We start from the raw sequence: 19,532 nt of genomic DNA on the forward strand, positions 1-19,532 counted from the left end.
GACACATTGCGAGGAACAGGCAAGTCACGGATTGCAAGCAAATGAGACTGAAGGGTGTGCACACCCCATCTGTTTATCACATAACCTAAGTACTGTAGTTCAGTTTGAAAAAAGTCACACTTTTCGAGACGACACTTTAGTCCAGCTACGGACAACACTCGAAAAAGTGTACGCAAATTGGCAATGTGTTCCTCTGCTGTACGACCTGAAACGACAATACCGTCAAGGTAGTTTGAACAAAATGGCTCTTCTGCAGTCAGCTGTTCCAAGTAATGTTGAAAAATGGCGGGTGCGGAAGCACTGCTGAAGGGCAAACGAAAATACTTGACCATTCCTAAGTGTGTATTTACAACAAACACTTTCTGTGATTCTTCATCCATGGAATTTGCAAGTAGCCATCACACAAATCTATCTTAGAAAAGTAATGTCCTGCACCAAGCCTGTCCATGAGTTCCTCAGGGCGAGGTAGCGGATAAGTGTCAACTACTGTCTGTGGGTTGACGGTATAGTTGAAATCAACACAAATGGGAATGCACCCAGAAGGCTAAGGCAACAAAACTAGAGGACTTGCCCATTGACGAGCTTGAACGGGAGCAATTACACCATTATCTTGCAATGTTTTCGATTCACTGGCCGCTTTGTCTCTTAAAGCAATTGGAACAGGACAAACGAGGAAAAACTTAGGCTGTGCATTGTCTTTCAATGTAACATGCGCTACAACGTTATTAGCTTTTCCCATTCCTTCTGAAAATAGTCCAGGAAATTCTTTAAGCAACCTAGCTTTTCTTTTGGGTAAAAAGCAGAGACTGAAAGTAGATTGTCTTGGATGCTAAGTTCAAACAAATCAAAGGCATCTAAATCGAATATATTCTCACTGTCTCAATTTCAACACAGTAAAATTCACTGTCCTAGTGTGAGATTTGTAAGTGGCAGGCAAACTACACTGTCCAAACACTGAAATTTCCTGTCCTTTCTAAGCAGTGAGGTGCTTGCTTGATTTAGAAAGGCGTAGTGAGCCTAACTGTTCGTACATGGCACAATTAAGTAAAGTTACTGAGGCACCTGTGTCTAACTGAAAGTTTAGATGACGGCCAGCAATTCGTAACGAGATAAATAGTTTGTTAAAGCGTCGTTGCACAGCACTAGTGCGAGAAAGAGGCACAACCTTAATCTTGGTTTTGTCAGAACCTGTTGTAGGCTGTGAAAACACAGCGTTCACTGCATTTCCACGAGCCTGTTTTTCCTGGTAGTGAGAAAATTGACGTTTTTATGCCGTTGCAAACAAATTGCTTGCACATGGCCTTTTTTTCCACGTGTGTAACAGGCTGCGTTACGTGATAGGCAATCCTGTCTTTCATGGAGAGCAAAACGTCTGGGACAAGACTTCACTAAATTCACAGGTCTGTTTACACACCTACGTGGCTGTCCGCGCGTCTGTGTACGCGCTCGTTGTGGTTGCTTGCGGTGGTCGCGAACAGGAGCGACTCGACACGACCCGACAAATCGGGGCCTGGCCAAACTGGTAGGCCGCTATCGCACCCGAATCAATATTGCTCTAAGATCTGCAGTACTTGAGGAAGTGATGGATCAGAGTACTTTAAGATCTGTTCCCGTATTCTACTACCTGGAACACTGAATGTTATTGCATCCCGTATCATTAAATAACTGTAAAAGTTGTGACAACTGCACTTAAATTTACACTTCCTACTCATGCCCGTCAATTCTGTGTACCACTGGCGGTACGTTTGTTCCGGCTTTTTCTGCAAGCGGAAGAACTGATATGTAGCTGCAGCTACTTGGACTTGCTGGTCATAGTATTGAGTTAATGCATCGATTACTTGGTCATAGCTTTTTCTGCAAGCGGAAGAACTGATATGTAGCTGCAGCTACTTGGATTTGCTGGTCATAGTATTGAGTTAATGCATCGATTACTTGGTCATAGCTGTGTTTGTCGGAGACGTGGCTGGGAATAGTGTTTGTATTAACCTGAACACTGGGAACCCCGCAATCGAAAGGAAGTATTGTAACTTTACAGTACCTTAAACACGATGAACGTGACAATTTGCTTAGAACTGAGTCAGGTATTGAATCCAAACCTCTTCTGTTTCGTTCAGTTGCCGTGATGATGGAATACGGGTCGGCGGCACTTGTTAGCTGGTTGGTTGGTCTGTTGTGTTTTGGTTGTGCGGCAGATGCAGCTTCTGCAGCCAGTAGATGCTGTCCTGTCGTCCGTAGAGTGGCAATTTGCTGGTTCTGAAACTGAAAAGCTTGTGTTAGATCCACCACATTGGAAGTATGCGGCTGATCCGCGGTGGCAGAGGGTGGAGGGGGCGGGGAATTCATGGTTTACACAAATATATTATATCAAAAAGCAAGCAAAGCCTCTGAAGAAAAATTTGATTAGTTCAGCGGCTCCTCTCATGGAATACATTCAAGAATGCAACAACAAATTAACAAATAGAAACACTTGAAGCCGCTCGGTCTGAGGCGCCTTTTCAGGGTTCATGCGGCTCCCCCCGTCCGAGGTTCGAGTCCTCCCTTGGTCATGGGTGTGTGTTGTCCTTAGCGTAACCTAGTTTAAGTTAGATTAAGTAGTGTGTAAGCTTACGGGCTTATGACCTCAGCAGTTTGGTTCCACAGTATCTTACCACAAGTTTCCAAATACTTGAACACGATCATCCCGGCAAGCTAAAACACAAGAGAAGCAATCAAAATCTTCGCCCAAGCTGATTGACTACGATCGCCACTGGGTTATCCTCGTCGTCTCTGTTTTTGCATCCTCACTTGACCCAGCGTCTACTATCGATCTTCGCGCTACATCTTTGACGACCGGTGTGCTGGCGACAGCTTACGCCAACACAACATTCACACAATAATAGCACATGAATAGGCGATGACCACTGTAGAGTCTTGTACCGCAAGGAAGCAAGGGAGAGGATGTTGTTATGTGTGGCCGGTATCCACTTTCTACAACACAAATGCACACGTGGAACATGTTATTTACATGAACATTTACTTAGCGGGAATAGAGTTCATGGTCTGTGGTACAAGCTCATCAGTAATAGTTCCCTTGCAGAGATTATCAGCACTCTTGCTATGACACACTTTAGCCTTACTGCTAGTCCCACTATAGGCACTAATCTGGTCGCTATGTACTACTGTAGCCTGTTACCGAGCGAGGTGGCGCAGTGGTTAGCACACTGGACTCGCATTCGGGAGGACGACGGTTCAATCCCGTCTCCGGCCATCCTGATTTAGGTTTTCCGTGATTTCCCTAAATCGTTTCAGGCAAATGCCGGGATGGTTCCTTTGAAAGGGCACGGCCGATTTCCTTCCAAATCCTTCCCTCACCCGAGCTTGCGCTCCGTCTCTAATGACCTCGTTGTCGACGGGACGTTAAACACTAACTACCACCTGTAGCCTGTTACATGAACTGAACCTGCTCTGGGAATGTACTGAGAGGCGCCAAACTCGACGAGTGACTCAGATAGGCCCTCCGGTCAGTGGCGGCGGCCTAAATACATGGTGTCGAGAGGGCGTTGGCGGCATGTCGCTTGTTGGTGTGTCTCTGGCCTCTCTCTTGACAGGCGCTTGATCCAGCGCCTACTATCGACCTTCGTGGTACATCTTTGACGACCGACGTGCTGGCGACAGCTTGCGGCAACACAACATTTACATGATAGTAGCACAGGAAGAGGCGATCTTCTACGATGTTATGGAGATGTTCATTCCAGGTGCAGAGACATAATGATCTGCGCTTAGTAGAATACGTTTTTGTCAGTGAATTCCCCACTTTGGACCAGTATCTTCCTTATAATGATTATTTTGACATGTGTCTGCAACATAACCTGACAACATTCAGTCTTGCAGTGGGTAGTGCTCATAATGTTTCGAGTCTTCGTTGTATGTACGTATACATTAAACAGTTTGTAATTCCCCCCCCCCCCCCCCCCCCCCCCACCGACAAGACTGCCGAGAGAATTATTTGCTAAAGAGCCGTTAATGTCGGTCAGAGTAACTTTTTGTTGCTGAGTGTATTTGACAATTATTTGTCTTCAACACGACAAATAGATTCGCCTGCTACACCGTCATGCTTTTCCACCTAGACAAGATTTTTGGAATCTACCTTTTTCTCTCCTTAACATGAAATTGGGAAAGATAGTCAAACCATAATTCACTGAACAGAAAGGAGAAAAACGAAAGAAAAAAAAGAACGTACATGAACGAAACATACATGAGCAAGAACTTACATGAAACGTGCTTCTAAATCTCCAATACGCCACTGCAAAAGATCTAAAAGTTACAGCTTATTGCCCACCATATTCACTCATCCAAAAATTGGACAAATTCCAGGCTAAGGAAAGTTATCCCGGTATGGTGCTGTTGGCTATTCTCTCTGAGCCACCCCTTTTCCACTCATTCTACCGCCCGTGCAGCTAAGAAGGATTTTCGTCTTTGGGAGGAATGGTAAGTAACCTCTACACTTTCGATTCCCATAATATCTCTAAATCACTGTGCCGCGATGGGTACCTCATCAAAGCGACCAACTATAGTCGTCCCTGCCGATGGCCCCAGTTTCGGCAGAAAACTCAATTCTGATCCAGCTTCCAGCAGTGTGGCTCCGTATTACTGTGACCTGCACGTCCAAGCTTCTTTTCTTATGACAAAATCCACTCTGTTTTTCTTCATTTATTCGGCTCCTCAAATGTCCAGAATATTTATTTAGTTACGTCTGTGTTTCTCGATGCAGCAGAAGTAAAACATTCTCTCTTCGTCTTTTTGTAGACGCTGTCTCTCTGAATCAACGAGCAGGGCGATGATGGTTCCGTAACGTACATATTTCAAAATACAAAGTAAAAACGTCAACGTTTCCTTTATTTAGACTGAGTATGCCGCTTTTCTAAATTAAATTAACCATAATATAAACAAAATAGTTTCCATTTTAATTTTCTGCCTGCCATACAATGTGCACCTTCCTGGTCGCCATCTTACGAACAATTAACTATGAGGGATATAAATGACACGCAGCTACTACGCAGGATATGTGGAAACACCAGGTGCCAAAGGCACATTAAAGCCTGCACATACAATAGTAACACAACATCAGCAATAGCTACACACATACACAATACAGGACACCCACTGGAAAATTACAAAAAAAATATCAAAGTACCCCACCGACTAAATAAAGGGCATGACATCTTAGAGGAACTAGAGATACGTGCACATTACAGAAAATATGAAGACGAAACGTTAAACGAAATACTTGAAAGTGAATCAATGAATTTCTTCAGATGCTTCGACAATATATTTCATAAAAGTAGTAACACACAAATAAAGATCATTGTAAAGCAGAAGTAAGTAAATTGTAATCCATATTGTTCAGTTAATACCTTCTGTACAAAAGCATATCTGCGGATGACGTGTTACAATATCTCTGTCAACAGCATCTAAAAACAGCTTCGTAACTGTTTGTTTATGTAAGTCATTCTCGATGTATACTACTCACTGAAAGTTCTGAGTGATGTTTAACATTTGTGACACTTTGCACAAATAGACCACAAGTACAGTTTCTTCCAAATTTCACCTCTAACTACAAATCAAAATTGATAAGTAACTAAAAATTGCGCGTTTTTTACATAGTGCAGTAAAGTCAACAAAACAAAGCCAGAACATCACACATCGAAAACATTACGAAAATATGACATAGTTCAAAGAAATACACACTTGAAAGTGGGAATAATTTCCCGAAACGCGTTGTGTAACACAAATAAAAGAAAATCGTGGGTGGTCGCAGGACGTTATTTATAAATAAACACATTATTTACTTTATATAAATCCTCTGTACATTCCTTCCACCTTTTGGCTTTCCTTTCTTTGTGTGTGTTTAGGTTTGCCAGCTCAGCTCTTAATATTCATAATCCTACTTGTCTCTTCTGCAGAGGTCTCTTTACTTTTCGTATACGCCGCATCTATCTTTCCCACAGTAATCCACGCACTTCTACAGCCTTATACAGCCAGTATTTCTCGTCTTTGACAGTTTGTACTTCGCGTCAGTCTCATTTTTTAGACGTCTTTATTCCCTTTACCTTGCTTTATTTACTGCGTTTTTATATTCTACCTTTCGTCAGTTAGATTCAGTATCCAATGTGTTATCCTAGGGTTTCTAGTGAGCAGTATCTTTTAATCAATTTGATCCTCTGTCGTCTTCAATACTACGTTTCTCAAATCTACCCATTCGTCTTCTATTGTGTTCGTTATCACTTTTATTGCCTAAGGCTCCCTGTGAAACACTCAACAATCCCTGTTCTTTCAGGATATCCATATAGCATTTCCTTAATTTCCCGTAATTAAAAAAATTACTTTAGTTTACATCGGTAGTTCATAACTAATAAATTACATTCAGAGTCCATCTCTTGGTTTAATTTATGGTTTCGAAATCTCTTTCTAACGACTACATATTCTATTTGAAACCTGTCGATGTCTCCAGGTCTTTTTCACGCATATGACCTTCTTTTATAGTTCTTAAGTAATTGCAAGGATTAAATCGTGCTCCCTGTAACATTCTACCAATAGGCTTCCCATTTCATTGCACTCCCCCAGTCCATGTTCTCCTACTATCTTTCATCTTCGTCCTTTTCCTACTATCGATTTCCACCTCACCATCATAATTAATTGTCTCCTTTAAGTATCGGAATAAGTTTCTTTATCTCATCAAAAATTATTTCAATTTCTTCATCAGCTCTAGAGTCTGCAGGCAATAAACTAGTACTAATGTAGTGTGTGGTGACTTTATATATGTCTTGATTACTATAATGCATTCACTATTCTCTTCGTAGTAACTTACCCACATTCATATTTTATTATTAATTATTAGCCCTATTCCTATATTACTCGTATCTGATTATGTGTTGATAACCCTGCACTAACCTGGCCAGATATCATGTTCCTCTTTCCACTGTATTTAACTTCACTATTTTTAAATTACCTAAGCTACCTGCCCGATTAAGGGATCTAATATCCCATATTCCAACCTGCGGAATAAGGGTTTTGTCTTCCCTGATGATAACCCCCTGAGTAGCTCCAGCCAGGAGACTCGAATTGGATCTATTTTACCCAGAAAGATGCCATCATCATTAGGCCATACTGCAGAGCTGCATGTCCTCGTGAAATACAACTGCAGTAGTTGCTCCTTGCCTTCAACTGTTCGCTGTATCAACATAGACCAGATTAGTCAACGGCACAGACTGGTTTCATGAAAACATAATAAAGGCTGCTGCCCCTCTTGAGGAACCAAGTGTTTGTCGGGCATCACCAGAGATACCTCTCGATGTCTTTTGCACCCTGTATCGTAGAAGCGCAAAAGTCACCCCACCTTGGAAAGGCCCATGGTTTGTGGGAAGTTGTTATTGTTACTCCCAAATGCCGCTGCACCATCGATCTTATTACTTCATTAAGTCATGGCCAAATACTCACTGAAACAAGGAAAAAGTTCTGTCACTTTCCTGGGGCAAGGCATAGATTATAGAAATTGTCGGATGAAATAGAAGTCACAATTATTTTATGTAATGGAAGTAAGGTGATGCTGTAGATTAATACATATATAGTAGCTACATTTCCAGAACCGCCACGCATAATAATCTTAGGCCTGCTCTGCCAGAGAAACGCCAAATGATTCATCTAAAAAGATTAGCGTTAAAAACAAAATATCACTGAAGTAAAGGCACTTGCCGTGGAACTATAATCACATCATTGAATATAAATTAACAATCTATCACAAAACTAGTTTTCATGACTACCTGACAGACTCTGAATACAGCTGACGGCAGAAATTAATTAATGAGCCAATGTAAAAACAGCTAAAACTTATAACCTTTTCTCTTGTCTAGGTAAAACGTGACTCTTATGCACCATTGCTGCTAGAAGATACGTTGGAGAAACTCACCTTGAATCCAGTCGAACCATCTGAAAAGGAAATCCCCGAAAAACCAAAAAGGAAGCTCCGTGTGGTAAGTAGCATAAGAATAAATTACATACATGTACATACTAATGCAGTATTTTCGTAACAAGGAAAAATTTCTTAATTCATTTTGCGAACAACGGATCATGAAATGTATACGAAATCAGGTTAATTAGTATTACACACAACTCGCTCGGAGCAATGAATGTACGTGATAGGATTAAAATGTACGCGAGTTGAACACTCAGTTCAGAATTTCTGCTTTTGGCAAGCATTGTTTTACCGACCCAGCTAACAAAAATCATATCGTAGGATCAGTCCCCGTTTATTACGCATTCCTGAATTCCACACAGGCTACTGTGTGACATGGCATTTTGTAACCACGAGGATAACACATGTTAGTTTTAATTCCAAGCTAAAACACACTTTCAGTACGTAGAACAACTTCACTTTAAAGAAGACAATGGTGTCAAGAAAAAAAGTGACGATGAAGTCAAAGACAAAGGCGTTACAGTATAAATAATAAACACTAGATATTGTGGAGATTAGTAGTGAAATCGGTCGGAAATAAAAAAGGCAGATTTCACTTTAGCCTCATTCTTTATTTATAGCTGAATTTAATCATCTACAATTAAGATTTACAAGATGTTCAATTATTGGAGGACGTTCACTATGATCTGAAAATTAGCACACACATTTTAATGCAGAAACCTCCTAAGGATTTTGGACTATCTCTTCTTAAACTCAGCCCGTATTTGTGTTCGAGTAGCCTTAATTTGTAGAATAGGTTTTGCTGTGACCACCATTGTGGATTTCGGGGGTACCAGCCATATGACGCCACAGACAATGAATTTAGAAAAGCGCGATTGAACCAAAAGACTATTAGATCATTATAAGATTACAAGAACATATATTTCGATACGACTCTGCTCTTTAGGGCAAATTTTGTTTTCTCTTTCAGAATATTCGTACTAGTGTTCCGCCGTTGGTATTAATACACTTCGCCCAGATGGTGGGCTATGATGGAGCCACAAGAATATGTCACAGGTATTAAAAATGAAAGAAATCATTCGGACGACTATCTCTATAGAAAATAGGGACAGCTGTTAAATGAAGCGACTTTGAAAAAGGGTAACTTGTGATAATCCGTCGATTGGTTACGTGTATGACATTACAAGATTGTAGCTACTGACATCACACACATCCATGCCCGAGGCAGGATTCGAACCTGCGACCGTAGCAGTCGCACGGTTCCGGACTGTGCGCCTAGAAAGGCGAGACCACCGCGGCCGGCACACAGCCATGTGGCTGATCGGAAGCAGGCTATGGAGAGTGATGCCGCATCAGATCCTATTGCTTTCGCGTGCGTGTTTGGCAGGGCCCAGATCGCAGATTTGGTATCTGCGTGAATGATTGACTAGACCTTGACAATGTCTTCACCTTAACATCCACCATTGGGCTTCATGTGGTATCTTAATGATCTGAGGCTGGGACTTAGTTGGGCTCACCACCTAACACTTGGACTGTTCCGTAGCAAGCACCAGTACCCCTGATTGATGTTGAGTCTCTGATATATCAAGAAATAAGACTGTAATTTCGGTTTCTGTAGACTGAAGCATGTGATCTGGCCAATAAAAACGAGAAGAGCGTGCTACTTTACACAGTGTCGGATCCCGATCTGTTCGTGTAGCCGTCTCCCGGGACATTATAGAGAATTTGGCCATCATGTATCTAATGTTTTCATTGAGCTAACAAAAAGGTTCAAATGGCTATGAGCACTATGGGACTCAACTTCTGAGGTCATCAGTCCCCTATAACTTAGAACTACTTAAACCTAACTAACCTAAGGTCATCACACACATACATGCCCGAGGCAGGATTCGAACCTGCGACCGTAGCGGTCGCGCAGCTCCAGACTGTAGCTTCTAGAACCGCTCGGCCACTCATGTTGGCTTTTCATTGAGCTGAAATAAAGTGTCCATTGTTTATAGAATCCGTAATTAGGACCCGTTGACAGAAGAGTCGAGGCGTCGGTGTTGGTAAGCTGAGCATCTGACTGATAGTCATCTCTTGATGGTATTTGTAGAGACTCCGTTCCCACCGCTGTAATCATTGCGCTCTCTTCTCTGGTAGGTTATCGTATGGGCTAAAGAGCGGAATTATATTCTTGCTGTCCGTGACTAGGCAGACTTCCATTCTGTGTGAGAAAACATGTAATTTCTTGACAATGTAGGTAAAAGCCAGTGCTCCGATTTCCATTTATGTCTAACTCACATGTGTCCTTGATAGCGTTTTGGATGCATATGCAATCGGTTGTTCCATGCCATTGGAGGATTTACGTGACAGAACAGTACCTATCCGAAATTGCTATACCACTATGAAAAACGTTTCCCGGATGACCATGCGGGAGCTGACTTCGACACTCTTTTAGCTTTCTAGAATTCTGACTGATAAGCAGCAGGTCAGTGATATTTGTCTCCCCCTTTTGCAGCTGATTCAGCGGGTGTGATCTCTGTACAGTATTTGGTATAATTTTGGCGTAAAAATTTATCTTTCCCAAAAACGACTGGAGATCCTACAAATCATTTAGCGTAAGGACATTATCAGTTGCTTCAACAGGTTCTGAAATGAGCTTGAGACCACCTTTGCTCAGTATATGTCTGAGGTACTGATCGCTTGTTTGGAAAAAAGTCACACATACTTAAGATACTTTTGAGCATACTATCTAATTCTGTTAAACTTCTCCTTTACTTTGTTGAGGTGTTGATCTGGATTAGACCCGAATAGAATGTCATCTAAATAGCTCGCATCTTGTCGTACCCCTTGTATAAAATGTTCTAAGTAGTTTCCAAGTATTGTGAAAGTACTCACAACACCAAAAGGTAATTTATTATAATTCAGTATCACAAAACGCATACCGACAACAATAAAACACTTTTATTCTGCATCTGACGGTAACTGGAGTTAAGTGTCCACCATATTTCTCTTACAATGGAATTGGCGCCCTGACCAACTTGTCAACAGCTCTTCCCGACAAGGCATCAGATAAGTATCTACACTGTACTGAACATTGATAGATACCTTAAAATCAATACGAAACAGAATTTTGCAGTTAAGCTTTTTAATTACAACCATGGCTGTCGCCAGCTGGCTAGATTCGATTGATGTCACACCACCTGACACTTCTAAATGTTCTAGCTACACTTCAACTACTTCCTCCGTAACAAATGGCCAAATCTAGCTGGGAAGAAAGAAGGGGAAGCAGTAGGTTTTAATGATAGTTTAACTTCAAAGCTTTGTGCACAAACTAGATTAGATTCAAATAAAGCAGAGTATTCTTTTCGTAAAGCATCAGATACACTGAATGTACTACTACTAGGAACCATATTAACTGAATATTGTATTTTAAACCCTAAATCGGTAAATGTTCAGATCAAAAATGTTAGTTATTGCTGTTAATGAATTCTGAAATAATGTCTTGTTTCTCCACTAGACAGTGCCACAAGTTCCTCCAAAAAATCGTAACACAACACACACACAAATGTCATACTAACTAATGTAAATCCACCCGATGATGGAGGTTTAAACCTTTGAAACGCGCCGTGGAAATAAATAAAACGGTGACTGGTAACAGTAAACTTGTTGTTTCATTTAATCTCAATAACAGTCACGGTAAAGCCTAACCTACAATGTTCGCAATTAAAATGTCCCATCGCCTGTGCACCCACTGTAGCACCACATCTAAACGCGCTTAAATCTTGATAGCCTGCCATAGTAGCAGCAGTAACCGATCAAACAGCTGCGCCAGACACTTGTCTTATATAGTCATTGCCGACCACATAGCCGTAGTCTGCCTGTTTACATATCTCTGTATTTGAATACGCATGCCTATACCAGTTTGTTTGGCGATCCAGTGTATGTAGGTTGTTTACCACCGAACTTCCAGCAGCTGCCAAGGTACTGCCGCTAGATTAGCTGACGGCTGATGCCAGTGGCCTATTGCTAAGAGTTTCAGTGGTGAAGGCCGTGAGTGGATTTGACAGATAGCGACCATATGCTTAAGTTTGTTCTGAGCAAAACACGGCGAAATTGCGGCGGCAGTGACTGATGTACTAACTCGCACAAGGGGACCATCAGACCTATTAATACCGGATTTTGATGAGTGTACGTTGCAGGGTCACCTGTTCTGAGTACCTGTGCGGCGGCTTTTCATGCGACGCTCCCTTGTTTCCGAGAAAACCGATGTTGATGTTTCACGCGTTGCTCCTATACATTTAATGTTCTTCACGTTTCGACTCAGCGAGCGTATACCAGAGTTTGAGGTTCACAGCTACCTCACTGGTGGTACCGGTTATAACCCCTCCTGTCTTCCTTACGTGTTTAATTTCATCATACAAAATATAATTAAATAGTATATTACATGCAAAACTATTCAAATGTAGTCTTTTCGTCGTAGTTAATTTCGTTAATCAATCAATAATTACAGTAAACTTCGTTAACATGTGTCGTCCTTTAGTAACAGAACAGATTACAGGACCGCTATACTCGCTTTCGCTTGCATAGCTTGTTGTGCTATGACTGAATTTCGTATGTTATTTGTCGCAAAGAGAATATAAACACAAATTCGTGCCGGCCGCTGTGGCCGAGCGGTTCTGGGCGCTTCAGTGTGGAACAGCGCGACCGCTGCGGTCGCAGGTTCGAATAGTGCCTCGGGCATGGATGTGTGCGACGTCCTTAGGTTAGCTAGGTTTAAGTAGTTCTACGTTCTAGGGGACTGATGTCCTCAGACGTTAAGTCCCATAGCGCTCAGAACCATTTGAACCAACACAAATTCGTAGAGCACCACGTAGCTTTCATAAAAGCTGCTGCCTTCCTGGCATACAAATTTTTCAGATGCGACGCCAGAAAAAACAGTTCGCTTAAATTGAGAAATATTGTTCCTTCATCTATCAACTTCGATGTGACTACTCATATTTCACCATACCTGTGAACACAGATGCATTAAATTGATGGAGAATTAGAGAATGAATTTTTATGGAATCCTCCCCCGAAGCGATCTCTATATTCGGTTTTAGCAAGTCTTTAGTATTTTGAATTGTTTTTCATGAACATCACATGGTTGGCAAATTCTGACCGTCGACGTGGTAGCCATGACCCTTAACCTCTGTGTTACGATGACTTTGTCGAAGTACGATAAACATTACGGCTGTAGAAGGTACGCATGGACCTTCAACATCGATTTTCTCGGAAATTCTGGATCGTTGCATGAATCGCCGCTAGCCATGTTCTCAAGACAGACACAATTAAGACCCATAGAGAACCCGTCATTAACAGGTATGATGACCCCTCGTCGCTGAAGGATTTCCTTGTTTTCGCTACGCCTTACGACCTATCACCATTCCCATGTAATCTAACTGCACAGTATTGTCAAACTCCAACTGCTACGTTTCTTGTGGTTAAGCCAAGAATTCTAATTGTGAAAACTCTCACTGAAAAGGCACACTGTGATATTGGATATTGCGGCTTACAGTCTCTCTTCAGGGCCTATCTGCCTGTCTGCTTCTACTATGGTGAGTAATAACTGGTGCTTTTCTCCTGACACGGTTCGTAGAGAATCTCGGCGTTCATACATCAACGATAGATGTTTACCTGTCATGGAAATAACAGCCAAAAAATGATAACATCTACAATCACTTTACGTCGCTCTCGACGTGATTTCCTAAAATATTGAAAACTAAACTCCGTCCGAACAGGCCTTGGAAGACCCAACGGCACCGACAGGCCGCCGTGTCATCCTCATCCCACAGGCGGGGCATGTGGTCATCACACCGCTCTCCCGGCCGTATGTCAGTTTACAAGACCGGAGCCGCTACTTCTCAATCAAGTAGCTCCTCAGTTTGCCTCACCCTGCTTGCCAACAGCGCTCGGCAGACTGGATCGTCACCCATCCAAGTTATAGCCCAGCCCGTCAGCGCTTAACTTTGGTGATGTGACGGGACTCGGTGTTAATACAGCGGCAAGGCCGTTGGGTCTAAAACATATTTGACTGTTCAAAACATCGGGGTACTGTAAATGTGGGATCTTCGCATTTCAACTGCGTTATACACTACTGCGCATTAAAATTGCTACACCACGAAGATGACGTGCTACAGACGCGAAATTAAACCGACAGGAAGAACATGCTGTGATACGCAAATAATTTGCTTTTCAGAGTATTCACGCAAGGTTGGCGCCGGTGGTGACACCTACAACGTGCTGTAATGAGGAACGTTTCCAACCGATTTCTCATACACAAACAGCAGTTGGCCGGCGTTGCCTGGTGAAACGTTGTTGTGATGCCTCGTGTAAGGAGGAGAAATGCGTACCATCACGTTTCCGACTTGGATAAAGTTCGGATTGTAGCCTATCGCGATTGCAATTTATCGTATCGTGACATTGCTGCTCGCATTGGTCGAGATCCAATGACTGTTAGCAGAATATGGAATCGGTGGTTTGAGGAGGATAATACGGAACGCCGTGCTGGATCCCAACGGCCTCGTATCACTAGCAGTCGAGATGACAGGGATCTTTCCGTATGGCTGTAACGGATCGTGCAGCCACGTCTCGATCCCTGAGTCAACAGATGGGGACGTTTCCAAGACAACACCCATCTGCGCGAACAGTTCGACGACGTTTGCAGCAGCATTGACTATCAGCTCGGAGACCATGGTTGCGGTTACCCTCGACGCTGCGTCACAGGCAGTTGTGCTTGCGATGTAGTACTCAACGACGAACCTGGGTGCACGAATGGGAAAACGTCATTTTTTCGGATGAATCCAGGTTCTGTTTACAGCATCATGATGGTCGCAGCCGTGTTTGGCAACATCGCGGTGAACGCACATTGGAAGCGTGTATCCGTCAACGCCATACTGGCGTGGCACCCGGCGTAATGGTATGGGGTGCCATTGGTTACACGTCTCGGTCACCTCTTGTTCGCATTGACAGCACTTTGAACAGTGGACGCTACATTTCAGGTGTGTTACGACCCGTGGCTCTACTCTTTATTCGATCCCTGCGAAACCCTACATTTTAGCAGGATAATGCACGACCGCATGTTGCAGGTCCTGTACGGGCCTTTCTGCATACAGAAAATGTTTGACTGCTGCCCTGGCCAGCACATTCTCCAAATCTCTCACCAATTGAAAACGTCTGGTCAATGGCTGCCGAGCAACTGGCCAGTCACTACTCTTGATGAACTGTGGTATCGTGTCGAAGCTGCATGGGCAGCTGTACATGTACACGCCATCCAAACTCTGTATGACTCAATGCCCATGCGTATCACGGCCGTAATAACGGCCAGAGGTGTTTGTTTCGGGTACTGATTTCTCAGGATCTATGCACCCAAATTAGTGAAAATGTAATCACATGTCAGTTCTAGTATAATACATTTGTCCAATGAATACCCGTTTATCATCTGCATTTCTTCTTAGTGTAGCAAATTTAATCGCCAGTAATGTATTATTCAGTTTAAAAAGTTACAAACTGCTGCTGCCAAGTCCGGCCAAAACTTCGCAGTCCTAGGTAAACGACAAGATGGTAAGTCGTTTTTCTAATGCAGCATTACCGTTACACTTCACGGCAACGCTAACAACCAGTGTTCACTTTAAACCCATGACTGTCCAATCCGAAAATTATGATTTCGAACTTGAGTGAACCAAATCTAAGTCTGCTAGATATTTAGTGACAGTTACTGCTCACGGTATATTGCGTTGTCCCGGTTATACAAAGGCTTTGAGATTCATGAGCAAGTTCAATACAGTACGCCTCTTGAATTCTGTGTTGCACACGGAAGAACAACCATCACGTCTCACTGTTTACAGAAATATGCGAAAAGCGTAACTGAACTGTCAGTTATGCAGTTCTAGCAATAGGTAACGTTATATTAATGATGTTCTGTAGATAATACCGTTCCGAGATATACTATTACACTTCACAGAGCTCTAGACGATACGGCTTCTCTGCTCAGAAGCTATCGTATGATCTGCCACAGAAACGTCGTCTTCCCAAGTCATCTAAGCTGCTGGAACACGCCTGTACAGGCAATCACCATTCTATCTGTTCCCATAAAAACTGTTTTCCACTGTTCAGCTAACCACAAAGCCTTGTTAAAACTAATTAAAAAAATTCCGAAAATTTAATACAGATAAAATTAAATTAGAATTCATGTGTCACTACTTATTCTTTTCTGAAGGAGGAGAGTCAAATCAATGTGAAAAGAAGTGATTTTACAATCAGCATTCGCACCATTTCCAGTGCACACTGCATTATTTCACAACATTTATTCTCACAGTTCCACACATAAACTTAACAGAAATTATAATTTAACTGTTCACATACACTAATCATTCATTCTCACATTCACTCTGATATACTAAATATTTCGTAGTATTAACAAAAATTCTAATTCCATGAATGCCAGTATTTCGTAAAATGTATCTGTATAGTAAGGCAATTACCGCTCCTTTGACTGAACTATGTTAATTATAGAAAAACTACGTCTGTAAATTTCTTATATGGATAACATTAGCAAATGAGCTATAATGAGCTATAAAAGTGTCACAACCTAATTATTACTCCAAATCAGAAAATATATTGTTTTAGGTACATTTGTGTAAGTGGAAGTTAGTGAATTTACAGTGCTCAATTTTTTAATCAGGTCAAGTGTAAAATGTCATCTTCAACTTGTATCAGATATAAAAAAATCAAAGGTGAATGTTTCTGTATCATTTTGTGCTGTACGTAATCACCATTGGACTTGCCAACAAAGGCCTAGTGACAAGTTGGAACATCACACCAAAGCGCATCTACGCATTACGACAACAGAGAAGCGATCGAAATACTGCTTTTTGAATAGAAAATATAATGTTACTACTTGACAGCATCTCAGACCATATATTTAAAATGATTGACCTATTATTAATGTAGTGTTTAGACGAAAATATCGCGAAGCTTGCAGTTGCTACATAGTACACGCCGAGCGAGTTGGCATATAGTTAAAACACTTGTCTCTTAGTTAGGTGGAGGACGGTTGAAATGCCCGTCCTGCGATCCAGCTTTAGATTTTCCGTGAATTCCCTAAGTCGCTTGCGGAAAATGCTGGAATGGTTCCTTTGTAAGGGGATAGCCGTTTTCCTTCCATATCCTTCCTCAATCCGAGTTTGAACTCCTTCTCTTTTAACCTTGTTGTGTACGTGACGTTAAATCGTGATCTTCCTTCCAGTACAGCATAGGCCTCACTTTGCTAATTTTGACATATTATGATTCTCCTTAATTTCTTTGAAGATTAGCGATAAATTTCGTTTCGTTGCAGTCGATATCTGTGGCTGTCAGCCCTGGCGGTAATGAAGGAACGGGGGATGCGGAGTGCAGCCAGGGTCTGCCGACCGTCGGCTGTATCACGAACTGCACGCCAGCCAAACCAGCTCGTTTTGTGGCATGCTGTCCCTTGGAGGAACCTGTTATCGGGAACGTGGACAACGTAAGTATTCATCAGCTGTTACCAATTACTTTGAACAATAACACGAACATAGTTCAACATATGCTTACCAACATAGTGAACACAACGCCGCAACCGTCGTTTGTTTCTGCAGTCAACTTGGTTTCTCTGTATAATGCATATTCGTCTGTCAAGCAAAATGGGAGACCTTTTCTTGTGGAAAACGTAAGTATCCGTCAGCTGTTTTCAATTACTCTGAACAATAGCACCAACACAGTTCAACATATGCTTACCAAAATAGTGAACACAACGCCGCAACCGTCGTTTTTCTGTGCAGTCAATCTGGTTTCTCTGTATAATGCGTATTCGTCTGTCAAGCAAAATGGGAGACCTTTTCTTTGTTGGTTTTCGAGCTCCGTGGTGGTGGATTATATTATTTTAAGAAAGACAGCAATCAGCTACTTTTCTATGTATGGCAACAAGCGTTTCGGTCTTTTGCCCATATTCAGTTGTCCTAATATTAATATATATATATATATATATATATATATATATATATATATATAATCTCCAGTTCATATATCGTTAAAAACTTCGACTGCAGTTTGGATGCTGCAGCTGACCTGTGCGAAATAACAATTTAACTACTACATTTCTTGAGTTCTATATTTATGACATACTAGTAGCACTTGCTTTCTTTCTGCTTGATGTTAGTCCAATTTTTCGGATTTATAACCGTGGCACAAACACTTTTTCATTCCATATCGCGTAATGCAATATTTTACTGCAATATGCAAAGAAAAAGTGTTTGTGCTCTATTATGAATGCAAAAACCTGGGGAAACAACGAGCAGAATAGAAAGTAAATACGTCTAACAACCAATGTATCGTAAATACACAGCTCGCAAAATGTAGTAGTTAAAAATGTATTTTGCACAGGGCTGTAGCAGAATTTCTATTGCAGTCGATGTTTTTAACGATGTACTAAATTGAGATAAAAATATATTATGCCAATAGAAGACCGGCGAAAGCCCAAATCTATTGGCATAAACAGAAATACCTAAAGAAGTGGCTAGCTAGTAATAGAGCTACCAACTATCAGATGCATTGATACTTACATGCGGTAATGAAGTATACAGGTTACATCACAATCCCAGATGGCGCCCACTTCACGTTCAGACTGCAAGTGTTCGTGCAAGTTGCCGATATACAGGAACAGGACTAGTGATCTTTAACATTGACACAGGCAAGTATATCGTCATCAAGGAATGAAGGCGGAAAGTTTGAAAATTGTTGGGAAACGTATAAATTAAAGATGGTGCAGCAAATTTAAACACACACACACACACACACACACACACACACGTACACACACACACACACACACATATATATATATATATATATATATATATATATATATATATATATATATATATATATATATATATAGGAACATGCACACTCACGCACACACACTGTATAATGTATCATATATATATATATATATATATATAGGAACATGCACACTCACGCACAGACACTGTATAATGTATCTCCTACCCCGTCTCTCCTACAATCAGAGCTTACTACGCTCTGAGACGCACCACGGAGAAGTTATCCAAATTTAACGGAAATGGTTAAATGTGATGAACATGTACAGACGAACAGATGATCACTATTTCATAAAACTGGATGATTTATTCAAGAGAAAGGGCTTAACAAACTGGATAGAGCTGGTTGGATGACACTGCCCACAATGCATTTGGGGAGAGATCCGGCTACAGTGCTGGCCAGGATGGGGTTTGATAAGCATGAAGAGAAGAAGTAGAAGCTATCGCTGTGTGCGTGTGAGCATTATCTTGTTGATATATGAGCCCATAATGCCTTGCCTTGAAGGGGAATAAAACGGGGCGTAGCAAGTCGTCGATGTACCGATGTGCTGTAGGAGTGCTGCGAATGTCAACCAAAGGGTTCCTGGTATGGAAAGAAATGGCATTCCAGATCGTCATCATCATTTTTCGGGCCCTACTGCGGGCGACATTCAGATTTGTATGCCACCGCACTCTGTGGGTGTCTCTAGACCCGTCTTCGCTAG

General features: G+C 41.8%; 1 protein-coding gene across 1 annotated transcript in view; it reads left to right on the plus strand.

The window, feature by feature from the left end:
* LOC126299328 (uncharacterized) overlaps positions 1-19,532 on the plus strand; it is a 95,252-nt gene that overhangs the window by 24,968 nt on the left and 50,752 nt on the right. The window contains exons 3-4 of the mRNA XM_049991157.1: positions 7,890-8,009; positions 17,310-17,477. Coding sequence (XP_049847114.1) covers positions 7,890-8,009; positions 17,310-17,477 — 288 coding nt within the window. The remainder of the gene's footprint in view (positions 1-7,889; positions 8,010-17,309; positions 17,478-19,532) is intronic.

The sequence above is a fragment of the Schistocerca gregaria genome, chromosome X (genome assembly GCF_023897955.1).
Source record: "Schistocerca gregaria isolate iqSchGreg1 chromosome X, iqSchGreg1.2, whole genome shotgun sequence".
Classification (NCBI taxonomy): domain Eukaryota; kingdom Metazoa; phylum Arthropoda; class Insecta; order Orthoptera; family Acrididae; genus Schistocerca; species Schistocerca gregaria.